Source organism: Leopardus geoffroyi, chromosome E1, assembly GCF_018350155.1.
Source record: "Leopardus geoffroyi isolate Oge1 chromosome E1, O.geoffroyi_Oge1_pat1.0, whole genome shotgun sequence".
Lineage (NCBI taxonomy): Eukaryota > Metazoa > Chordata > Mammalia > Carnivora > Felidae > Leopardus > Leopardus geoffroyi.
Genome location: NC_059330.1, coordinates 10,304,734 through 10,330,084, shown reverse-complemented (window position 1 = coordinate 10,330,084; position 25,351 = coordinate 10,304,734). Strand labels below are relative to the sequence as shown.

At 50.4% G+C, this 25,351-nt stretch overlaps 1 protein-coding gene and 1 long non-coding RNA gene across 6 annotated transcripts in view; both read left to right on the top strand.

The window, feature by feature from the left end:
- Positions 1 to 1,366: 1,366 nt before the first annotated feature.
- On the top strand, positions 1,367 to 24,533 carry ALDH3A2 (aldehyde dehydrogenase 3 family member A2). Of its 5 annotated transcripts, none has more exons than XM_045487538.1 (12): positions 1,367 to 1,479; positions 1,606 to 1,767; positions 4,116 to 4,347; positions 5,883 to 5,968; positions 7,819 to 8,027; positions 9,622 to 9,739; positions 11,575 to 11,716; positions 13,704 to 13,870; positions 15,562 to 15,661; positions 19,246 to 19,481; positions 20,607 to 20,681; positions 22,698 to 24,533. In XM_045487538.1, exons 2-12 carry the CDS (start codon positions 1,615 to 1,617, stop codon positions 22,710 to 22,712), a joined length of 1,533 nt encoding a protein of 510 aa, XP_045343494.1. In that variant the 5' UTR covers positions 1,367 to 1,479; positions 1,606 to 1,614; the 3' UTR covers positions 22,713 to 24,533. The 5 variants fall into 5 exon arrangements, with proteins under 5 accessions (XP_045343494.1, XP_045343496.1, XP_045343498.1 ...); XM_045487540.1 differs by having other exon boundaries at positions 20,558 to 20,681; XM_045487539.1 differs by having other exon boundaries at positions 1,390 to 1,470.
- A 114-nt stretch (positions 24,534 to 24,647) lies between these two features.
- The window catches only part of LOC123603086, a 43,351-nt gene continuing 42,647 nt past the window's right edge, over positions 24,648 to 25,351 (top strand). Inside the window, exon 1 of the long non-coding RNA XR_006714734.1 lies at positions 24,648 to 24,658. This is a non-coding gene — a long non-coding RNA (uncharacterized LOC123603086). The remainder of the gene's footprint in view (positions 24,659 to 25,351) is intronic.

The window sequence follows — 25,351 nt, the reverse complement described above, 5'->3', positions numbered from 1 at the left end:
GACGCAGGTGACATGACATGGCTTGGACTAGGGTAAAAGTGGTTGGAGTCAACATATTTTTGGCAGACAGGGTCAAAGAGGAGTCGAGAATGATTGCAAGGACTTTGGCCCCAGGAAACGGGCTAAAGGGTGTACCATTTATGAGACAGGGAACACTAGAGGGTGATGTGCACTGTATTTGTTTGGTGGATGAGGGTAAATGAAACGTTCTAATTAAAGTTGACTGAAGATGCCCTTTATACATTCATAGAGCCGAACAGGATGTAGCTGAACGCAGCCATTCGGGTCTGGAGGAAAGGGTGGGACCAGAGATGGAATGGAAGCCTCAGATGACCATCCATGGGCTTAGAGGAGGAAGTTGGAACTCTGGAAAGGGAAGAAATCCAAGGACTGGTTTAGCAAAAAACAAAACAAAACAACAACAAAACAAAACAAAAACCCAGAGGGCTCAGCCAGGAAGGTGAAAAGAAAACCAGCAGAGTGCAGGGAGACGGAAAACAAGCCAAGCCAGGGTCTCCAGAAGATGGCCATGCTCGGTTGTGCCAGCCGTCGCTGAGCGGAACGAGACGGGACCTGGGGATTACACATTGGATTTGGCACCCAGCCGGTGGGGAGGCACACTGGGTGGCGTGGGTTCCCTCTCTGGGGAGATGGGCCGCAGAGGGGAACAGAAAAACGGGAAGGTGGCTGGCGGCTGATAAGCAGCCGAGGGACATTGCTCTTAGGGGATGGGCGATGATGACGTTCGCACAGCGCCTGCGAACTGGACAGCTGCACGGCCAGCACCAGCTTGGATGAGGTCCTGGCTTCCTGCCCTCCGGGGACGTTCGTCGGAGGGCCTTCTGCCAACCCGTCTTCGCAGCTCGCAGTCGGGGCAGCGAACAGCGAGGGCCGAGGACGAGGGTGCTGCGCCACCTCCCCCGGCGGCGGCCTCGGGGCCCAGAGCGCTAAGGCGGTGCGCGGGGTGCTGGCGCCCGCTCTCCACGGACGCCGAGAGGCCGGGCCCGGCATTGCGCGGCGCCGGGCGCCCCCGCCTCGGTCCCCTCGGCCACCTCTGAGAGCCACAAAATGGAGGCGGGAGGGAAAAGCGATGGCGAAAGCGCCGGGGCCCCTGGGCCGCGTTCCGCCGGCTGTCTGGGAGCTTCCTGCCCCGCGCCGGGCTCTCTCGGGTGCCCAGCCCCTCGCCCTCCGCGTCTCGGCCCACTTCCCGGCCACTCCCCGTCCCCTCTCTGAAGCCACCTCGCCAGCACGCGCACCCCGACGCCCCGCCCCTCCTCCGGCCCCCGGCGGCCGCAGCCCCCACCCCCGGGCTAGATCCCCGGAGCGGCGTCCGGCCCGCCGAGGTCACGTGGGGCGCGTCGGCCAATCGGCGCGCGGCGGCGGGTCCAGCCCAGCCCCGCCCGGCCGCTGTTGGGCAGTGGGACGCGGCGGGTGCAGAGAACGCGGCGGAGCGAGCGAGCCGGCGGGCGGGTGAGCGAGGTAGGGCTCCGGGCCGTCGCAGAGGGTCGCCGGGTGGGCGGGGAGGGGGACGGCGCCCGCCCGCCGCTGCATCCCTCCGGCCCGCCACGCCCCCGCGGCGCTGCCCGACCTCCTCTTTCCCCTTAGGACAAGGCCATGGACAGCAAGATCCAGCGGGTTCGCGACGCGTTCGCGTCCGGCCGGTCGCGCCCCCTGAGGTTCCGGCTGCAGCAGCTTGAGGCCCTGCGCAGGATGGTGCAGGAGCGCGAGAAGGACATCCTGGAGGCCATCGCCGCCGACCTGTGCAAGGTACGCGCCCCGCGGGCGGAGCCAGGACAACTGCCTACCTCTGGGGAACCGCATTCCACCCGAGCTTTTGCTGCCCTTTTTTTTTTTTTTTTTTTAATTTATTTTTGATTATGCAAGCACTGTGGGAGTATTGTCTCCAGCAGTGGTGATAAGGCAAATTTCCATGGACTTTCCCGATCTTCTTACCTTGCAGATACAGAGAAATAAAGACACATGTGTCTTCTGGCCTCTGTTGCTCTTTTGTGAATTGCCTTTTATATTTTTGCCTGTTTTTCTGTTGCATTTATGGTTCTTTGCTTTATTGTTTGTACGAATCTTTTGTATAGTGTGGATTTTGGTCATTTGTCAGCTTAGTACATTGTTTGTTTTTCCTCGGGTCTACTTGTTTTTGTCTTTTTACGATTTCTTTCGTAGACAGAGGTTTTTTGGCTGTCGTTGTTGCACTGAAATTTTCCTCCTTGACTTTGTGTTAGGCCAGTGTTCCTCAAACTCCAGTGTCTTGATGAGTCACTTGGGGATCTTGTTAAGATGTAAGTTATGGTTCAGCAGGTCTTGGAGGGCACCTGAGAGTCTAACAAGCTCCCAGGTGATACCATGCTTCCTGTTTGGGAACTACCCTTTTTTAAAATTTTACGGTTTTTTAATTGCAGTTTAGTTGGCGTACAATAGTTTGGGGTACAACACAGGTGCACAGTACAGCTTATTTCATTTAGCATAATATTCTCTAGGTCCATCCATATTGTCACAAATGGCAAGATTTCATGTGTTTTTTTTTTTTTTTTTTTTTATGGCTGAGTAGCACTCCATAATAAATACATATGTGTGTGTGTATATGCCACATTTCCTTTATCCATTCATCTATCAGACACTTAGGTCACTTTCATGATGTGGCTGTTGTAACTAATGCTGTGAACACAGGGATGCGCGGATCTTTTTGAGTTCGTGTTTTCATTTTCTTCGGCTAAATACCCAGAAGTGGAATTCCTGGATTTTGTGGTATTTCTGTTTTTAATAGCATACACACCCTAAGATTAGTTCATAAATCTCTGTCATGTGTGGCCCAGGCGCTTTCCAGACTGCTACCTCTGTGCTGGGTCTCGGAGGGAGTGAGTTTGCATGCCGGCAGTATAAGAGCTGAGTCTCCTGTAGCCCTGCGGTTCTTAACTAACCCCATCCCAGTTAAGTCCCGCTGATCTTTAAAGCCCGAGGTATAGAGGCCCCTCTTGCTGGTGCAGGTTCCCAGGGCGAGGACACCTGATGTGCAGCTTGAAGCCCTCCCTTTTCAGGGAGGATCTTCATGCCTGTGATATCCTTGCTGTTTGTGGGGCCCTGTGCCAGGGTGTGGGTTCCGTCTGGACCGCATCTCTGCCCCTCCTACCCCTCTCCGTGTTGCTTTTTTCTTTAGGACTTTAGCTGTGGACGACGTGTCCTGTGGGTCCTTAGGTCATTCTCAGACAGTTACTGTATATGCACTTGTAGCCAGGGAGTGTCCATGGGAGGAGTTAGACCTCAGGATCCTCCTCTGCCATCTTCCACGAGAAGACCCGGAACCACTCTTTGAGGTGCAAGGTTTGGAGTAGCCTTTAGGGTGCAGATATATCAGTCTATGTTTTCTAATACTGTTTTCATTTTGTTTTTACGTGTGAACGAATTCTAGGGGCAGCCAGACCATGCTCTGGCTCTGTGGGTCTCTCTCACTTCCCCCAAAGATCTTTCCCCCCAAAGATTATTTTGAGGGGTAGTATCATCAGGAGTAGCAGTTAACAACAGTAACTATATAAAATTTCCTTTCTAGGACTTTTGACAGAGAGAGGAGGCTGTGATAGCAAATAAACAAGGTGACGTAATTAAGATTTCAAAAAGGATCAATCAGTCTTTCTGTAAGCATGAGTTGCGTGTGTATATATGTAGGACTACTGAAGACATATACAGAAGTTCCTTGCTCTTGAGGGATTTCAGTTTGGTAGACAGAACAAACGCAAATACAATGTGAGTACGGTTATAAATCAGTGTCTAAGGGTGTAATACCAAGATATACATCAGAAGCATAATTGGTTTATGAAGGTTGATCAAGGCAGGCTAATATTGATCATGGAAATGTTTCTGAATGAGACAGTGTTTAATCCTGACTTTAAAAGGCTTGGATCAGTAAAGCAGGATTTAGAGGGATTGAATATATTCGTGAGGGAGTTAGCAAATCCTCAGACCCTGAAGGTTACGAAAGGGATCTGAGTGGCAAACCAGCTAGTCTGATAATGCCGTTTGTCACAGCAGGTGTATCTGGCCTAGCTCTTCACGGCCGGGTGTGTCGTGCTCGGGCAAGATTAACTGTGATCCTCTTATAACAGAGTGAACTCAATGCATACAGTCAGGAGGTCATTACCGTTCTTGGCGAACTTGATCTCGTGCTGGAGAATCTTCCTGAATGGGTCGCTGCTAAGCCAGCTAAGAAGAATCTGTTCACCATGCTGGATGAGGCCTACATTCACTCCGAGCCCCTGGGAGTCGTACTGATTATCGGAGCCTGGAACTACCCTTTCGTTCTCACCATTCAGCCTCTGATAGGAGCCATTGCGGCAGGTCTGGCGTCAGTTTCTCTCTTCATGACCTTGGGGACGGGCTCATCCTCTCATGTGGGTTGTAAATTAAGGATAGTGTCCAATGGAATACACATGTTTGCTTTGGTGGTTTGCCTTTGTTTACACAAGCAGTGAACCGAGAATTAGAAAATAGATTTCTTAGCAAGTTCCAAACAGTTTTTTTTTTAAATTTTTTTTTTTAGCGTTTATTTATTTTTGAGACAGAGAGAGACAGAGCATGAATGGGGGAGGGTCAGAGAGAGGGAGACACAGAATCCGAAACAGGCTCCAGGCTCTGAGCTGTCAGCACAGAGCCCGACGTGGGGCTCAAACTCACGGACCGCGAGATCATGACCTGAGCCGAAGTTGGCCGCTTAACCGACTGAACCACCCAGGCGCCCCCCCAAACAGTTCCTTAAAGTGAAATTACAACTCTCAAGGTGGGAGAGCAGGCAGGTCCCGTGAGGTGGAACGAGCCCTGGGCTGTTTGGGATTGGGTATTATTGGGTCTCTCTCGGCTGAGATGAGCCATATTGTACAAAGGATTTTATTATTTTTAAGACTTAAAAAATAATTTTTTTTTTTAAATGTTTATTTACTTTTGAGAGAGAGAGACAGACACAGAGTGCGAGAGGTGGCGGGGCAGAGAGAGGGAGACAGAATCCGAAACAGGCTCCAGGCTCTGAACTGTCAGCACAGAGCCTGATGTGGGGTTTGAACTCACGAACCATGAGATCATGACCTGAGCCAAAGTCGACGCTTAACTGACTGAGCCACCCAGGTGCCCTGAAGGAATTTTTTTTTTTTTAAGTAATCTCTACACCCAACTTGGGGCTTAGGCTCAACAACCCCAAGATCAAGAGTCGCACACTCTATCGACTGAGCCAGCCAGGCACCCTTTTGTTATTATTTTTTAAATGGGCTCCAGAGATTTGCATGGTGACTGTTTTTTGTCTCGTTTTGTTTTGTTTCTTAATACCCGGAAAGTGAACCTGTGAGGTTCTAAAGTCGTGAGTTGACGGGCCCATGAGTTTGGAGTTAGCCATCCATATTCCAATGGTTTCAGTTGCCGGCCGTGGCCTCAGATGAACCATCGGATTCAGTCTGATCAGTTTCCTCATTCAGTTATGGGCCCCGGAAGTATTGCTGGCTTGAGTATACAGCGGATGCCAAGAGGTTGCTTTCTCACTTCAGCTGGATCCGGAGTGACAGCTTTAATTGATGAGGCCTGTTTGCCCAATAATTCCAAGGCAAACAGGAAAGTCTAGTCGTGAGAGGGGGAGGAAACCGAGAGAAGAGCTGGAGCAGTCAGGGAGGATGGTGGAGCCCGTCGTCAGTGACGTGAAGGGAATGAGAACCAAGGAGTTTGCATCTGAGGAAGTCAGACAGATACTCACTGAGGAACAGCAGATTTGGAGGCCAACTCAGCACCTAGCCTGGATCCCACTCCCCGCCTCCCACGGGCACCGTTTTCATAGGTATTAAGGTTACTCGGGTATTAAATGGCACTGTCCTGCTTTTTTTCGCCTTGTTTAGGAAATGCTGTCATTATCAAGCCTTCTGAACTATGTGAAAAAACAGCCACGGTCTTGGCCAAACTCCTGCCACAGTATTTAGACCAGGTAACGTTGTCTTGACCCACCTTCAGTGTGTCTGCTCACAGAGGCGGTGGGGGGGGTGGGGGGGGTTGCACATCGGATCTTCCTGCTGGCACGTGTCATGGATGCCTGTCGACGTGGAATCACTATGGAGAGGAGCCCTCGTCCAGCTTTCACGGAAAGGCAGCTTCAAAATGTCAGAGCTGCAGGGCCACCTGGGTGGCTCAGTCTGTTAAGCCTTTGACTCTTGATTTCTGCTCAGGTCGATTTCGAGGTTCGTGGGTTCGAGCTCTGCACCAAGCTCTGTGCTGGGTGTGGAGGCTGCTTGGGATTCTCTCTCTCCCCCTCTCCCTCTCTCAAAATAAATACATCTAAACATTAAAAAAATTTTTTTTGTTAAAAATTATTTATTTATTTATTTATTTAAGAAAAACATTTTTTAAAAAATGTTTATTCATTTTTGAGAGACAGGGACAGAGCACCAGCAGGGGAGGGGCAGAGAGAGAGAGAGGGAGACACAGAATCCGAAGCAGGCTTAGAACCTGACTCGGGGCTCAAACTCCAGGGCTGTGAGATCACGACCTGAGCTGGAGTCGGACGCTTAACCGACTGAGCCACCCAGGCGCCCCACCACCTTTAAAAGAAGAAAAGAATTACTTGTTTTGAGAGTAAGCCAGCCCAGGCAGGGGGAGGGGCAGAGAGAGAGAGGGAGAGAGAGAATCCCAAGCAGGCTGTGTGCTGCCACTGCAGAGCCTGATGCAGGGCTCAAACTCACAAACCGTGAGATCGTGACCTGAGCTGAAATCAAGAGTCAGACGCTTAACCAACTGAGCCCCCCAGGCGCCCCCACAAGCCACCTTTCGTTTTAGGGCCGTATCTCAGAATCTTTTGAGTATGTGCGTCTGCATTCCTTCCTTGCCATCCGTTCTCTGTCATTTCTCCCCCAGCTGCTGTTATGTCAGATACTCTCTTTCACAATAGCTCTTTTTTTTTTTTTTAATATATTTTTTTTTTTTCAACGTTTATTTTATTTTTGGGACAGAGAGAGACAGAGCATGAACGGGGGAGGGGCAGAGAGAGAGGGAGACACAGACTCGGAAACAGGCTCCAGGCTCTGAGCCATCAGCCCAGAGCCTGACGCGGGGCTCGAACTCACGGACCTCGAGATCGTGACCTGGCTGAAGTCGGACGCTTAACCGACTGCGCCACCCAGGCGCCCCTCACAATAGCTCTTAATAACAGCACAGTGCACGTAAGGGCTCGGTCCAAAGCTGTGGGACTTCTCCCCGGTAATAAGTGAGGAAACTGAGGCTCAGAGATGTTCAGCAGGTTGCCCAGGGTCACACGAGCTAGTGAGTGACGGAGCCCAGGTTCGGTCCAGATCTGACTTCAAAAGCGAGTGCTCTCACCCGCCGCTGCTTCGCACGCCCCTCATTCAGCAGACCTTTACTTGGTTCCTGCCACGGGCTAAGCCCTGCACTGTTGGTCGGGCGAGAACGTTCAGGTGAAGACATTCAGCCGGGACCTGTCCTGCGGTCTCTGACGGCAGACTCTTCACCAAAATCTTGAATTTGCACAGCCCGCATCTCATGCATTTCCCTGGTCGAATCCAACTGTTTGGATCCAACTGCTCTCTTTGGCGTCTACCGTGCTGAGCTCAGGTGGAAAACAGTGGACTCTCTGGTCAGTTCCACCGCAGGTTGATGGTTCTCAGATGCCATCGGACTGTGTTCTCCACTTGTCCTCTGTCCGTTCCCTCGTCTGTCCTCACAGGGGGCGGTCTCCGCAGGCGACAGGTTTATGCTGAAGAAATTGCTCGTCCGAGGATAGGGTTAACGTACCCACACAAGTGCTTGCGTTTCTCCTTCTTGAAGGACCTGTATGTCGTTATCAATGGTGGCGTGGAGGAAACCACAGAGCTGCTGAAGCAGCGATTTGACCACATTCTCTATACGGGAAGCACGGCGGTGGGAAAAATCGTCATGGAGGCCGCCGCCAAGCATCTGACCCCTGTGACTCTCGAACTAGGAGGGAAGAGTCCGTGTTACGTGGACAGAGACTGTGACCTGGATGTCGCCTGCAGGTGAGGCCGTCTGGTTCCCCGGGGGGTTCCCGACAACCTGACGGGTTGATGGATCCTCTTGGCACTGAGACCCTGGGCCCCCCAGCTCTGAGAGACATCATGAGCCTACGGTGGTTGACGTCCTCAAGGGCACTGGGACTTGTTCCCAAGCTGACTCTGGTGCCACTGCCAGAAGAGCAGCGTTTCTGGACGTCGCGTGGTTGTCCTTAGGAGTTAAGAAAAAAGTTTTGTCTGGCTGTGGCAGGAGATTTAACTGTTTTGCTGGCAGATGATCCAGGAAGTAGATGAAGTCTCGTGTGTACCTAATAAAATCCTTAAATTCCCAAAAGAAACGTCGTTGACCTCTTTAACAAGTCCCTTTGTTGACAAACTCAGGATTACTCAGGCTCCTGTTTTAACTGAGAGTAACATCTTGCAGGGGCGCCTGGGTGGCTCAGTCGGTTAAGCGTTTAACTCTGGAGTTTGCCTCAGGTCACGGTCTCACGGTCGTGGGATCGAGCCCCATGCAGGGCTCTGCGCTGACAGCATAGAGCCCTGCTTGGGATTCTTTCTCCCCCTCTTTCTCTGCCTTCTCTCCCACTTGGACGCGTTCTCTCTCTCTCTCTCTCTCTTTCAAATAGAGAAAAAAGGAATACCATCTTGCCAAGCTGGGAACCAGAAAACAAAAGGTTGCAGATTCTCTCTGCTAAATCAGGTTCATCTACCAGGAAGCACCCAGACCTACAACAGACTGCGTGTTTGGGGTGGTGTGGCTCTTTTCTCCCCTTCAGAGATGGGCAAGGACGGTTTGTAGGCAGTCAGGCCGCGCCCAGGTTGGCTTTGTAAATAGAAGTCTCCTTGCCAGAACATGAGGCCCCCAGTGAAGGTTTTGATCCATGTCTGGGCACAGCTTTCCAAAGTGGGGAGGGGGCTCCACAGAGATGCGGGTGTCTTGGAGGCTGGCTGTTGTCCTGCTTGTACCTGAACATCTTGCCACAGCATTTAGAGCCACAACCAGAAGTGGAGTCTGTGTGGAACTCCTGTCATCCCTGATGTCCCCTTGGCTGAAGTGGGAGAAAAGGAGGGTGTGGGGGGGCTTGCTTTTCTGGAAGCAGGCCGTGGCGTCACTGCTCGTAAAGTGCTGTTTCCCACGAGCTGGCACGAGAATTCCCTTCCTCCGTAGAATGTTCTGTGTCAGTTGGAAAATGCATTCTAAGTTCCAACCAACTGATTTAGAGATGAGTTTTACAACATTTTCATTCTCTAAATTTTTTTTTAATGTTAATTTATTATTGAGAGAGAGACAGAGTGAGAGCAGGGGAGGGGCAGAGAGAGAGAGGGAGACACAGAATCCGAAGCAGGCTCCAGGCTCTGAGCTGTCAGCACAGAGCCCGATGCGGGGCTTGAACTCACCCACCACAAGATCATGACCTGAGCCAAAGTCAGATGCTCAACTGACTGAGCCACCCAGGCGCCCCAGCATTTTGATTCTTTATAAAGAGTATTAAGTAAATCTGTGAGTGCATGCTAGTTGTAAAATAAACAATACAAAAGTGTGTCAAATGAATAGTAGGCTGGATTTTATGGATGTTCTGGTTTCCCCACCTCCCCCCAGGCGCATAGCATGGGGGAAGTACATGAATTGTGGTCAGACCTGCATTGCTCCTGACTACGTTCTCTGCGAACCATCCCTCCAGAATCAAATTGTGCAGAAGATTAAGGAAACCGTGAAGGTTTGTGTTTTAACACATCTGATCTCATTGGTTTTGTTAAGATAATGGAGTCAAATCAGCTCTTTGCAGGCAGCACCCCTGTTTCCCCTCCCCCCAGGAAAATTCCAGTAGCACATGTGGCTGCATTCATTTGTGGGCTTATTAAAAACGCCCCGTGCACCTTTCACAGAAGGGTCTGCTAGTAGCCAGGTTAAGTTGGCATTTAACCCACATCAACTGCCTAGTTTTGTTGACGAAACCACGGGTTAGCAGTGGCACATGCTTTGAAAAAAAGAGTAAATAACTGTGTTTCGTGGTTTTGAGAGAATGTTGCCAGTTCTTTGAAGTGCACCCAGAGGTCCTTCGGCATATTGGCCGTTGCTGATTAAGGTTATCCGTTCTTGTGTGTGAGGGGGCGTAGGAAGACCAGTAGTTTAGAGGGGATAGTTTATCCAGTACCTGTTGGCAGAATACTCTTGACTTGGTTATCAGTCTTTCGGGGTGTTGAAACTCAAGCTCTCTGTAGAGGGAATCAGGGAATGCTGCATGGTAGTGACCTGAGCTAAGCATCAAAGAAATGTAGGATTTGGATTGGAAGCAAGGCTTGGGGTGACTGAGCTCACCCGTCGGAAGGGGTCGTTAAACCTCCTGAGTGGAAGAAATTATTGGCACAGTCATTGTTCACTCAACAGATGCTAACTGAGCACTGGAAGGAAGGATCAGGAACACTGAAGGGTAACACACACGATCAGACAATGGAAAGCGTATATGCCAGGAAGTTTAGAAGAAGAATGGTGATCCAGACACGAGGGGTGGAAGGTGTTGATGGGGGAATTGGATGTGAGAGCTAGGACTGGAGATGGGGCCAGACAAGGAGAACATGGAATGTGGGGCGGCAGTGTGGGGTTCAGGATACCTATGGCACAGAAAGCCCTTGGAGATTGAAGACGTGCTTAGCTGAGGTTGGAAATGAACTCGGTTTCAGAGGCATAAGAAAGATCTCCCCTCTGCCTGCCTTGCGGGCTTTGTATTCTTAAGCGGTTCGTAACTGAGGTTCACCAGGGAGCCATTTAATTAACGAAAAGTTTCTGCTCCTCACCTTGCAAAGGCTGTGACTCAGTTGGTCTGGGGTCTCGACGTGACCCTCAGGTACAGCCAGCATTGACACCATCATTGGTGGCTCCGGAGTTGGGGCACAGGAACTCGCACCAGCAGGCTGTCACCCAGCCTTGAGGGCATTTGGTTGGAGGGTGGGTGAACGCTTGTTGTGATTGGAGAGCACATCGAGAGCGTTCACAAAGCCTCGAAGTGATGTGGCAATTCAGTAATTTTGTGTTTGTTTTACGTAATTGGTGCCGATCATATGATTTCGTTTTCCTGGCACCTGTGACTGCTGGCAGTACCAGTCCAGAGAAGATATAAAATAGTGCAGTAGCAGAAAGTTCAGCAAACTTTTTTCCGTAAGGGGCTAAATAGCAAATAGTTTAGGCTTTGCAGCAGGCCACGGGTTTCTGTTACAATAAGCAGGAGGAGGGTGGCCACAGTCGCATTGTAAACGAATGGGTGGCCCTGACTCAGAGCCAGACCTCCCCCTACACCCACATTCATCCCCCGGGACAGCCCCCCGGGGGTCTGCGAGGGATCACCATGAAGCCCCAAAACTATGGAGAGTCCTAGGTCTGTGCACGTGTCCTTGACCTGCCAGAAAGCTTAGACACTATTACTTGAGGGAGGAGGGTGAGGATATCAGATCAGGCCCCCCAGATCAGTTTTGGGGGCATGAGCGGGTTTTATAGTTATTAAGGAAATTAACACAGGGGTCTTTTGTGGCAATTAAATGCTGTTGTTTTCAATAGGAATTTTATGGAGAAAATATAAAAGAATCCCCTGATTATGAAAGGATCATCAATCTTCGCCATTTTAAGAGGATACAGAGTTTGCTTGAAGGACAAAAGATAGCCTTTGGTGGCGAGACCGACGAGGCCACACGCTACATAGGTAATGGAAATTCACCTTTTGCTGTGGGGACGTGCAGTTTGATGGTTTTTATTGACGCTCTTTACCCATACTAAATAAGCCCTTGGATACATAACGTTTAATCAAAGATTATAGACTGTGGTCTGGTATACTGCTTCCTAACCCATTTCAAGAGGGTTTTACGTCTCTGTAAATAACACCACCTGGTATGCACTGGCTTTTTGCCTGTACACGTTTCATCTGTTTTTTTGGTGGTTTGTTTTCCTCCTACAACCTGTAACCTAACAACCCTGAGAAGCAAAATAGAACTCCGTGTGATTATTTCTGGATTCTGGCTGGGAAAACAACAGCACAAAGAAGGAAATCACTTAACTGCAATTTTACAAGTAACCAGTCGCGGTTCTCTTCCAGAAATAATGTGTTGAATCGCTTTCTCAGCCTTTTGGCTAAGATCAAGTGCAGAAATAATGTGTTGATCTGTTGTGCTGGACCTTATTACTTGCATACTCTGTTTTTGTGTTCTTTTATTCTTTGCCATGAATATGTCTTGTTGTTGACTTTTATTTTTAATTGATTTTTAATGTTTATTTTTGAGAAATTCAGAGCACAAGTGGGGGAGGGGCAGAGACAGAGAGAGACACAGAATCCGAAGCAGGCTCCCGTCTCTGAGCTGTCAGCGCAGAGCCCGATGCAGGACTCGAACTCAAGAACTGCGAGATCGTGACCTGAGCTGAAGTCGGACGCTTAACCGACCGAGCCACCCAGGCACCCCATTGCTATTGAATTTTAAACATGTTGCTCTAAAATAACATAAGATGATGGGGATTACAGAGACACTTACTTGGCAAAAAAAAAAAAAAAAAAAGCTGCCCCAAATAGCTTTACTTACCCCTTCTTAGCAGGTCGGATGCTGCACGTTACCAGAAAACCCTAAAACCTTAAAGGACTTAATAAGGAAAAATACATTCTCTGGTCATGAGCCATCCCAAGGCGCTTCTGGCCTGTTCATTTGGTGGCTCAGTAATGGCCTCAAAACCCCCAATTCTTTCATTTTTCTGTTCTCCCATCAGCCTTGGCTTTTGCCCACTCCCAGGCCAATCAGTGGCAGGAGGAAAGGTCTATTGTGATTCGCTCAACCAGTTAGGAACCTCCCCCTGACCTGACGTCAGGGTCACCTTTCCTGAGCACATGGCTATGTGGAGAGTATAGCCACCCAAACCGAAACGGTTCTCTGAGCCCGGGCAGCGGCGGGCAGTGGGTTTGGGGTAGCCGCATAGGTCCCCCTGGAAGGTGCTGGCAACAGCCATCTTCTGCCGCATCACCAGGGTATCCTGGCAGGAAATTAGGGGGAAGTGAAGAGAGCAAGCCTGTCATTGTCGAGTGTCTTCCCTTTTCATTGGTGACCCAGCTTGTTTACAGCGTCTTTTGGAGCACTGCTCGTTGGGGACTGACCTGGTGCGGACGCCCGGACACTCTGCAAAGCTTCGTCAGCATCCATGTTGCCCTCCCTCCTTGCGTCCCTTCCCCACAGCGGATAGAACACTGAACTAAGGGAGCCTTGGCCATTTTAAATACATTCTCCTAACCTCTCTAACGGAGTTGAAATAAGGTCAACGAGATCATATGTGTGAAGCACTTGAATTAAGAAGTGGTGTTGATTTGATCCACAGAGGGGCTGTCTACACTCCCAAAAAGACCTGTCCACAGAAAGGTGGAAACATAACCTCCTGGTACATAGGAATATGGCTATGAACAGGGTTAAGTATGAATATACTCAGGTGTGTGGATCTTTCTCTCGGTTTGCATGGGGATCCCCTGATGCACACGCTCGGAGACACATGCACGGTTCATCCACATGCGTCCTCGGGACTCTTTTCTCAATAGCTAATACTTGGGCAGGAGTGGGAAGGGGACGGATATAGGTGACCCAGCGAAACAAACGGAGGATGAGAGTTCGGCATTCCTGTCTTCTACTTTAGGATTTCATTTTGCGTATTTCTTTTCTCAGCACCAACGATCCTTACCGACGTCGATCCCGAAACCAAGGTGATGCAGGAAGAAATTTTCGGACCAATTCTTCCAATAGTGCCTGTGCGGAATGCCGATGAAGCCATAAAGTTCATAAACAACCGTGAAAAGCCTCTGGCCTTCTACGTCTTTTCTCATAACGAGAAGGTAAGCTTTGCGGAGAACGGCTCCCTGGCAGAAGCCGCCACCGCAGACCGTGTCCTTTCTTTGCCACAAAGCAACGATGGTTTCCAGCAGAGTTCCACCAAGTGAGGCTGTAGTCGCAGCTTGCCATCTTGGGTAATGAGGCTCTGGGGTTGTTGCTGTAACCTTTCCTATACTCCCTGGGGTTCAGCAAGAGTCTTCAGGGTTGTGTCACAAGTTCTTTGACTCGCAAACATCTCCCCTGGAATTGGAAGACTTGCGTGTTCTGCCGTTAACCCACAGGGCTTTCCTGTGTAAGAGCTTTGTCTCTCACCCCGATGGCATTCGCAGCCACTGATGTGGGCCATGTGGCGCCACGATCTCTGGCGCGGCCGTGGAAATGGTTGCAAAACCTCACACTTCCGTCTTTCCAGCGGTATCCCTTTGTTGTTCGAGCGATGGAACCATACCAGCCCAGGGAGCGCGTCATACCGTAGCCAGGGCAAGGCACTGGGCAGCCGCTTTGCAGCGGGGCCTGTTCGTTTGCATCGGAAGGGGACTGGCTCTTGCAGAGGGACAGTGGCCTCAAGGTGGGCAAGTAGGTTCGAGCCCTCTGGAGAAGAGGGAAATCTAGAAAGGGGAAATGGGGATCGGTCAAGGTCTGAGGAGTTCACAGACCACACGTTTTCAGGAGAGCCTCTCATGGCAGCTTCTAGAGCCTGCTGTGCCGCGGAGATGAAGCTTCGTGAAGTGAGATCAGATGCATGGGGCTCAATACAAAATGGGTTATTGACGACGGTCATGACGTTTTAAAGGACCGTAGGTAACGTGGGTAGGAACCTTGAAGCAGAAAGTCTGCCGGTCAGGGTGCAGGTCAGTGAGGTGCTCTTCCCACAATGGGGTCACCTGTGGTGACCACAGGCCATTGTGACATTCATTCTAGAACTCTCAAGCGCTTGTTGGTGAGTTTCACCTAGGCAGCGAGGCGAAATTTCCCAGTCAGGTGTCATCATGCCTGTTCTGGTCTCAGGCCAACCATTTCTTCAAAACTAGAATGTCAGCTCTTTGCAATTCCCAAAACTAAAATGTCAGCTCTTTGCAATTCCCAAAAACTGAACGGCATCTATTAATTGTATGCCATGATTTAGAACAGACATAGGGAAATCTTACCAATGTTTAACAACCAGATATGTAGTCTGAACGGTCCTTTCTTTTTTTTCATTTTTTTTTTTTTTTTTTTTTAATTTATTTATCTTTGAAGGGAGGGGAGCGACAGGGAGAGGGAGACAGGATCCGAAGCAGGCTCCACGCTGTGAGCACAGAGCCCGACGCAGGGCCTGAACCCACGAACCGGGAGATCACGACCCAGGCCGAAATTAAGAGTCGGCTGCTTAACCAACTGAGCCACCCGGGCGTCCCCGGACTGTCCCTTCTAAACGAAGACTTTTGTGGCTACATTGGGTAGTCCTGCTCTGGGCAGTGATGGAGTGAGCAGGACTGGTTCAGTGCTGCCTCCCTCGAAGGACGAGACATGCATCTAAGAAGTTAAGATACTGATCACACGTTTGCTAAATTGAACAGCCCGTTAAGTTGTTTACATGTTATGGAACGTTTGGCACAGTGTCCCAAACCAGAGTAGTCGTGCCAGCGCGTGAAGTCAGCAAGTGCAGGTCCCCCAGACGCTGCTGACCCGGAGCCTTTGTTCTGTTCCACAGCTCATCAGACGGATGATTGACAGCACGTCCAGCGGTGGTGTCACGGCCAACGACGTTATCATGCACTTCACGCTCAGTTCTTTACCCTTTGGAGGAGTGGGTGAGTGTTCCTCTCTGCCCTCCATGGCGTAGACTGCAAATCGAATCATCTGCCCAGGCGGTCTGGGGTCCCCGCTCGATGGTGTTCTCCCGAGGGACGCCACCCTGCCAGGCCCCCTGCTGAGGGGTGACTGTGTGTCCTGTCACCCACTTTCCATCCTTAGCACTCACCACAGTCTGGAACTGTTCTGCTCCTTTTGTCGACTTACTTGTATGTTGGTTCTTACTGAGTTAGTGTCCTTTCCCTAGACTTAGGGGATTTTTTTTTGGCCGGAAGTCAGGTCTCAAATTAATTGATAAGGTTCCCCTGTCTTTTTTTTTTTTTTTTTAACGTTTATTTAAATTAAAAAAATTTTTTTAGTGTTTTTATTTATTTTTGAGAGAGAGAGACAGAGTGTGAATGGGGGAGGGGCAGAGGGAGAGGGAGACACAGAATCCGAAGCAGGCTCCGGGCTCCGAGCTGTCAGCACAGAGCCCGACGCGGGGCTCGAACTCCTGGATGGCGACATCATGACCTGAGCCAAAGTCGGACGCTTAACCGACTGAGCCACCCAGGCGCCCCTCCATCTGTCTTTTTCAAGATGAGGTCGTGAATGACAGGTTCAGAATGCCAAGGGCAGGCAGCATTCTGGGGTTTCTGATGTCCGTTTGCTGTCTGCTCAGGGTGGCATTAAGTAGTCCTCAGTCCCCACCTGCACTGCTCCCCAAGCCTCTGGTGTGGGGACTAGCCTCTCCTCAAATTGTCTCGTGATTTGAGAAGAGCACGAGATGTCGTGTGTTCTAGAGAAGACGGGCAGGAAGCGTTCCCAGTGAAGCTCCGTGGACACATGCCCTTTGGGCTGTGACCCGCCTGCCTCTTTGATGCCAGAGAGGACGGCTCAACTCTGTATCTTTCCTTCAGGAGCTAGGTGGTAGGCCTCTCTAACAGGTCATCGAAGAATCACAAATAACGAGCGCGTAGGAACTCTCGTAATAAAAAGCAGACAACAAAAGCTACCGTCTCGAAAGCTCTGCTGTGTTCTGTCCCTCTGTAAGAGCAGAAGTGAAGTCGTCCCTGGGAATGAAATGGCTCGTTTTAGCAGGACTACCCGTTCCCAGTCGAGGCCAGCTCCTCCCGTGGCCTGCTTCCACCGCAGGCCACGTGTCCCTTCCTAGGAGGCGAAGGAATCGGCAGCACCCAGCGCAGGGCCGGCATACACGAGGGGCGAGTGGGCAGAGGCCGGGTCAGGGGTCCGGGCTGGCACGAGTGGTGGCTTGGACTTGGGTGGTTGGGGAAAGGGGCCGAGTGGATCCGGGGAGTCGGGCAACAGGATTTGCCTGATGGATTGAGTATGTCGTAGGGGGAGGTGGTAAAGGAAAGGAAGGGTAGCCTGGAGGACCGGGGCTGCCGTGATTCTGGTTTTACCGCCCAGGTTCTTAGAAGATTCACTCAGACTCCAGTCCCCCGTTCCTCAGGGCCCCACGGGGTCCCGGTTCCCACCGAAGACTCTCATTGTTCCACCTGGAGTCACTGATGCCTCCCGAGTGCAAGTCGAGTGACGTCTGTTCAGTCCCAACTTGACTAGGTGGCATTCAGTGTCATTGATCATACTCTCTTCTTTACAACGGAACAAACCCTTCTTCCTGTTAAATACAAAAGGAATACAGGCTTCTCTCGTTTTTTTTTTTTTTTTTTTAATTTTTAAATTTTTAAATTTTTTTTAAGTTTATTTATTTATTTTTGAGAGAGAGACAGAGTGAGAGGAGGAGGGGGCAGAGAGAGAGGGAGGGAGAGAGAATCCCAAGGAGGCTCCACATTGTCAGCACGGAGCCCCTTGTGGGGCTTGAACTCACGAACCGCAAGATCATGTCCCGAGCCCCAGGAACATAGGCTTCTTAAGAAAAGAGAGAAGACCCCAAAGAATATTTAGATTTTCCATACCCCACTATTTAGAGATAACCTTTGGGGCGTCTGGGTGGCTCAGTTGGTTAAGCGTCCGACTCTTAGTTTCAGCTCAGGTCTTGATCTCAGTTTCATGAGTTCAAGTCCCACATCCAGCTCTGCACTTGCCTCACAGATCCTGCTTGGGATTCTCTCTCTCTCTCTCTCTGCCCCTCCCCCACTCGTACCCCCACAAGCGCGATCTCTCTCTCTCTCAAAATAAACTTAAAAAAAAAAATAGTGTTTATGCCTGTATGTTTATGCCCATTCAGTAGTGTTTTATTTGTTTTGGCCCTTTTCCCCTTAAAACCTGTATTACTTTTAGAATTGGGAGAAAAAAGCATTTCACTTTCTAAGCCTTTGTAACACAGCAGTTACACTCTTAGACCTCTTCCCTAAGGAAATAATGAGAAACTGCACAAAAATACATCAGAATCATCACACAAAAAGTGTGGAATCCTGAGACCCTAAGGCGGCATTCGTAGGCTGGAACAGCATGCAGTTACTAAACTCGTGACGCACAAGCATACCGATGTGAGAAAATGTCACACGGTGTTGTCACAAACCGAGAGATCATGACCTGAGCTGAAACTCAGTCAGATGCTGAACCGACTGAGCCCCCCAGGCGCCCCCTAGGCACAAACACTATTAACATATTGACAGTTTCGAGTTTTCCTTAAAAATGCATCTCGTTTGACGTATATTGCCAGAGTTCTCCGCAGCTTTGGTTGCCCCTAAATGACGTCCCAGCAGCCTGCAAAGTACCAGTAAAGTGCTTCGTGGCCCCGTTTGCCCGTGCCTTATACCCTCGTGGCATACGCATGTAGCTGCCACCCAGCACCCACGATAAGGACGTGAAAACTGTCACAGGGCCTGGCTTTTTAAGAAGGCAGAGGTTTACGCTTGCGTATTCTCTCTCACCCGGCAGCAGAACCCTGTCATCCTGCCTTTGTTACTTTGTCGCATCTTTGAGGACATTAGTGGGTGAATAAGAGCTGTGGGTACCTAGAGCCACATGGAACAGAAGGAAAGAGGACACAGTGCTGAACAGTCCAGCTGGCCTGGACTCAGCGTTCTGGCTTCGCATGCCCCACCTTGGGCAGGTTACCCGACCGGCCAAGCTCCCTTTCCCTGCCTGGAACTGGGGGCAATGGTGACTTTGAACAGTGGGGTTGTGGCGGGAACGAACACAGCGTGGTCTTTGGTATCAGGGAGAGCCACTGCCGGAGAGCAGCAGGTCCTGGCTCGACTCCTGGGAAGCGTCCTGTTTTGTCTTGTTGTTAATGTTTATTTTGTTTTGAGAGAGAGAGCATGAGCGGGGTCGGAACAGAGAGAGGGGGACAGAGAGAGAACCCCAAGTGGGCTCTGTCCCCTCAGCACAGAGCCCGACGCCGGGCTCGATCCCACGAACCGCGACATCATAACCTGAGCCGAAACCGAGTCGGACGCTCAACCGGCTGAGCCACCCAGGCGCCCCGGAAAGCGGCCTGTCTGACAGGGAGGTTCACCTTGCTGGGGGTCCTGGGGGCGCTGGGAGCAATTTCCCGCAAGAGCCACTCGCGCTGAGAAGCGAGAGGGGGGCATCCCCGGCGGCAGGAGCTTTGTGGCTTTCTCGTGGCTTGTGTCCCCTCCAGCGGAGCCTGTTTTGTCTTCCTCTCTTTCAGGTTCCAGTGGGATGGGCGCTTACCACGGCAAACATAGTTTTGACACTTTCTCGCATCAACGTCCCTGCTTACTGAAAACTTTAAAGAGGGAAGGTGCTAACAAGCTCAGGTACCCTCCCAACAGCCAATCAAAGGTGGATTGGGCCAAATTTTTCCTCCTGAAACGCTTCAACAAAGGAAAGCTCGGTCTCCTGTTACTTGCTTTCCTGGGCATCGTGGCGGCTGTGCTTGTCAAGGTAAGTCCCCGCCTCTCTGGTCCCACATGGCTGCCAGATGCATGTCTTCTGTCTCAGGAGTTCCTCTGATTGTAGAAATTAACCTTGAGTCTGGGACAGGGTCCGCGAACTCGCAGCCTGCCGGCCCGTCTTGCCAGGGGAACGGCCACAACCCCTCACTGACTCGTTGTAGCGAGAGTTGAGTCCTTGGGACAGGTGGCTGTGTGGCTCGCAGAACCTAAATGATTCCAGAAGTGTGCCGACCTCTGGTTTAAGAGTGTAAGGCCCCGTAGGGGCGCCTGGGTGGCTCAGTCGGTTGAGTGTCTGACTTCGGCTTGGGTCACGATCTCGCAGTTCGTGAGTTCGAGCCCCGCGTCAGGCTCTGTGCTGACAGCTGAGAGCCTGGAGCCTGTTTCTGACTCTGTCTCTCTGTCTCTGCCCCTCCCCTGCTCGTGCTCTGTCTCTCTCAAAGATAATAATAAAAAAAAAAAGAGTTTAAGGCCCCGTAGAACTTGTCACATTCTGAGCTGTTCAGCCCTCTGATCCTTCTGCCTCCCGTATGTCCGTGTCAGTCGTGTTCTCGAGTGTGCCTGGGGTTAGCAGGCCATGGAGACAAAGGAGAGAATTGCACGGCGGCCAGTAGCAGTGGTAGGACAACTCTGGCGAGCGAGGCGTGGAATGTGTTTCCTCCAAAGTTAACTCTGCCACATACATTCTGTCTTTGGCGATTAGTTATCGTAGACGCGGGCTCACCGCCCGGCCCTCCTGAGAGCTGGCGTCCCGAGGCGGTCCGCATATCCTTGGGCTGAGGGAACAGAGCCAGGATTTTGGAAGTTAAGGTGGAGTAGGGCAGGGCGACCGTGTCCCTGGAGCCCTCGGCCAGCCAGCTGACGAGATGCGTTGAAAATAGCGGCAACACTCGTGGTCAGCAGCCTCGGAAAAGAGGCGAGATTCGAGCACTGAATAGAAGATGGCTTGTTCACGTCTGTGTTTTTGTTTCAAGGTCAAAAAGGGGGTTGGCTCGTCTTAAACGAGTGTCACAGCTTTGGTGGAACTGGAAATACCAGTTGCATTTGAAATCGTTTGGGTTTTCTCAGAAATACCAAGCTGTGCTGAGGAGAAAGGCCCTGTTGATTTTTCTGGCAGTTCAGACTCTGTCATCCAGTAAGCAGTGATGAGAGCCGCAGAACTCAGGACTCAGCTCTGTCTGTTAAGAGTGAGGTAGGAACTGCTTGTTTTCTCTCTCTGTAAAGTGGGCCAGGTGGGGGTATGTTTTCTTCTAGTGGTTTCTGTATAGCTACAGGCTTAGGGGTTATCGAACCAGTGTTTCACCTCTCTGTCTCCAGACATTTTGGAGCCTGGCCCAGCATCTCAGGGCATCAAAACTTACCCATACCGTTGAAAGGGCGGGGGTGGTTTGCGGGGATCTTAAAAAACGTGCGGAGGTAACGTGGCCCTGCTAGGTCTAGACGAAGCATGCGTCATTTCTAGGAGTCACGTGAGCTCCTCCCCCCTCCTCCCCATCTACTCAGCTCTCCCAGAGGACGTGCCCACTGACCAGCTCACGGACACAGTGAACGCTCTGTTTTATAATTTGAGGCTTATCTTCTAAAACTCTCCGAGTCCCGTTTGGTTCTGCGTTGTTTCGGTGTTTTAACAAGAAGTTTGGCTTTAGAATTCATGGTGGCAGACTGAGCGAATCAAAACATTGTGTGCAGCTGGGAGGCTTTCTGTTCCTGCCTCCGCATCGTCCTGAGGTCTCAGGTGTGCTCGGCTCTCTGGCCCTTACCTGCCTGTCATCTCTGATCCCAGGACATCAGTCCCCAGCCTGACACACACCTTCTTCCTGGGGATGGAACTTGGTAGCGCCGTGGCAAATTCGGAGGCTGACTGTGCTCCCCCTCTAACCCAGGAAGGTTCCCACTGCCGCAGCGCGCTGGGCCAGGCCGGCGGGGCAGGCCGGGTAGCCCGTGTGAACTCCCAAAAGGGTTTGGCGGACAAGCCTCTCTCTGATAAGATCTAGAAAGGCAGCGGTGTGTAAAAACATGGAACCTGGTAACAAGAAAATGTGGCTTTAATTCCTGGTTCTGAGATCAACAGATTTCTGACTCTGAGCAAGGCCTTTTCTGAGCCCGCCTTGGGGCCTCGCTTGGCTTGCTCGTCTGCAGGACAAGGGCAGCCTACAGCGATCTCCCAGGGCGCTGCTCAGTTCCCATTACCATGAGCTGACGTGTTCGTGGTCCACACCGCTTTGGATTCAGTGTGAGACCGCTCAGGATCTGCCTTTCTTTCCCTCTTCGCTGCTTCTCTCTGAGCCTCTCTGTCCTCTTTCTCAAATCACCTCTTATTTTAAGTAAGTGATTCTAAGCTCAAATTGTGCTTTTGTTTGAGGAGTCTTTATTTATTGCAACTGCAGTCATTTTTTTCTGAAACGGCTTTTCTGCACTTCGTGATTCTGTTACATGCTTGGATGTGATTTCATTAACTCTCTTTACCACAGTGAGGATGACGGTCTTGGAACATTTTTAAATGGGAAATTGAAAGTAGTGATTATTAGTCTAAAGGGAACAGGTCAGTCTCAGAGTGGAAGGGAGTGTTCCGAAAACATTTAAAAGATGTGTGTGTGTGTGTGTGTGTGTGTGTGTCTACACGTCTACACAAAGTAAAGTTCCTGTAAAGCTTAAGCCACCAAAAGCCTTGCAGGAGGTATGGGTGTTAAAACGTTGAAAAGCATAGAAGGTTTAAAATGGATAGAGGTCATTAGGCCCTTGAAAATGAAATATGACAAACTCTTGAGACGGCTGCCAGAACTCCTTTGGGCTCAGTAGGTATGGATTCTATTCAATACTACTTTGGACTTTAGAAACAAAAGTGTTGATCCATTTTCAGACTTCACGTAGAGACTTCAGCTCCCCACGCACAACAGGAGGATAGTAGATGAGTATATTTTCCACTCCTGTGTCAACCCTGCTGTCGTCTCACTGATAACAGACAACACTGCCTCCGTCACCACCTTGTTACTGTCGCTTTGCAGGGAAGGCCCTAATCTTTTATCAGCCCAGACTGCACTTACCTTCTTAGGGACACAGGGACCTTTTGTATACAGCACATTCAAGCATCTCTTAAAATAGCAGGCATTTGATAGAGTCCCGATACTGAGTTCGTGTTCCAGGGCTGGTTGCGTGGGGGTTTTAAACCAGCAGCAGAGTAACCTGGCTTCCTTTCTCCTCTCTCTAGGCGGGATACTACTGAAGAAAGATCCTGTTCAACCTCCTAGTTGCCCGTACTGAATTATTCCTCTCTTAAATAGTTAACGAACCAGTCATTTTAAAATTCTGCCAAAAATAGGAAGGAAATATGCAAGTGCACCCTAATCAAGCCTGCAAGTCATTGCTACTCACCATTAATAAAACTTCCCGTTTCATCTGACCCCCCCCCAGCCTTCCCCCACTGTGGGGGTACACTCAGAGAACGTCTTTTTACGCTGTGTTCCTCAGCGTGCGGTGGGGGGCGGGGTGGGGGCGGAGAAGGTACTAGGCTGACTCCCAGGGAGATGTAAAAGGAGTCTCTGAACCTGTTGAGTGACTTGTTACTCCAGTTCATGGGACACAGGACCCCCCCACTCCCCCCCCCTCCCCCCCGCCTTCCGCCATCACTCTGTGAAGCTTCCAGGGGGCTCCTCCCTGCCCGGGGTTATCAACAGCCCTCTGTAGCCCGCAGAGGTGAGGAAAGATCTTCCCAGCCCTGCCTGAGGTTTGAGGCACCGGATCTGTGTGTTGGGGATGGGGGGAGGTCCCTGTCCCTCACCCACTGGGACTTGAGGACTTGACCTTCCGGAGCCAGCCCTCCTGTCAAATGTGCTGTCTGACCAGTGGTCTTCCTCCTTTCCCGTCCATTCTGCACCCTCTCTTGTATTTGGTTTGTGAGGCTTTTGTGGCCATCCGCAGATGCCTTCTGTAACTAACACCACGCAAGACACCCCGCAGATCCCAGGGCTTCTAGGGAAGACAGTTGCCAATTTCCATGCAAGTATCACCCGTCATTCTTACTGGGCAGGAGTTGTAGAATTCTGCATCTTATAAAACCTAACTGGCACTTTTATTATGCTGTAATAAAATTACTGACAGCAACACGTATTCTCAGGGGCGCCTGGGTGGCTCAGTCGGTTGGGCGTCTGACTGCAGCAGCACAGGTCATGATCTCACAGTTTGTGAGTTCGAGCCCCGTGTCGGGCCCTGTGCTGACAGCTCAGAGCCTGGAGCCTACTTTACATTCTGTGTCTCCCTCTCTGTCCCTCCCCAACTCATGCTCTCTCAAAAATAAATGTTGGGAAAAAAAAACCACTCTCAGGATCTTAAAAGTTTCAAGTCAGTGGATCTTCAAGGACAGATCTTTTAAGTTTCTTATTTCCGTAGCATAATGCAAATAAATTTCACTTGTTTAAACTTCAGAGAGATCCCTTTTTGAATAAATTCAGCCTTCTGGACTTAACATGGAAAGCCATTTCCTGTCATGGGCCAGAGGCCTTGGATATTCTGGACTGTGGAGCTTGAAGAGCCTCAGGGGGGCTGATGGTGGAACATTTGGAGAAGGACTGTGTAAGCCACGGCGTCCCGCTGGAAGAGAAGGGGACAGAGGACACAGGAAGGGGATCTCCTGAGCATGGCTGAGACCTGAGGGACTTCAGCCAGGGTGGGAAGGAGCCCTGTGGAATGCAGCCTCCCTGCCAAGCATTGGTGACTCCTGGCTACGGTGCCTCCACCCTCCCTGCCCCCCCCTCCCCCACACACGTGAGAGAATGTAATTCACTTTAGAGAACGTGTAATCAGCTGCCTTGAATGAATCTGTCCCAGGGAGGCTGTCTGAAGTTCACTGTCTTCATCACAGGATGCAGTGTCCATCACTAGGCTAGTTTAAGATGTCAGGATAATCGGTCATGAAATACCTTGGACAAAATTTCAATACGGAGCTTTCGTTTAGCACATTAAATTGTGCCCTGTGATTTCTAGTTACGCTAAACCACTGGCTTGTCTGCTACTATGTTCTGCTGCAAAATAAATACGTCATATTTGATAAAAGTGGCATGAATTTTAAGATTCCTAGTGGGGAACCTCTTATGTCCCGATAGAGACCATTCTTTGGCCGGAAATTTTGCCCCAACGATAAATCTATTTTTTGCCTTCATCTGTTCAGAGGTGGTATTCATCAACTTTCTTTAAGTCCTGCTTTCTCCCTGAAATTCTTAGCCAAGAAGATTTTCTCCAGCTCTGCTTTCTCTGTCCCTTACAGGTTTTTATTTTTTAAAGCACCTGTGGAGTTTAGGGTTTTTCCAGCTAAGCCCTCCTATCCCCATTTGCCAGTCTAAACCAAGGGTTTCTGTAAGAGTACTCCAGGAACACTAATTCCATAAGGTTTTACACAAAAACCGATCCCACCACCCATCCTGTGTGTCAGGATTTGTAAAGCACACTAGCATCTCAAAGGATCCGAGTCCTGTAGAACCTGTGTGGCGTTTAGTGGGGGTCGTTTCCCAAACTTCCTTGACCGTGGAACCCTTTTCTCGTGATCCTTTTTCAACCTTAGGGCACCTCTGGGGAAACGACAGCATTGCTTCTCTGTGCCCCGTCCTCATTTTGTTTGGTCGCCAGAAGCTAAGGTGTCTGTGTCACGGACAAGGGTATCAGCTTCTTCCTCCCTTTGAGCGGGAGGCTCGGACTGTCACCAGGTACCGAAAACAAAGTGAATTCATGTTGACTCTTCAAACAGGGATTACATCCTGTGTGTACTTTTTTTTGTTTTTTAATTGGCTTTGATCATTTTGTTTGTGAACGTGTGTAGAGCCACTGATGCCTAAGGGACTGTGGCAGCGGAGGCCAGACTGCCTCCACTTT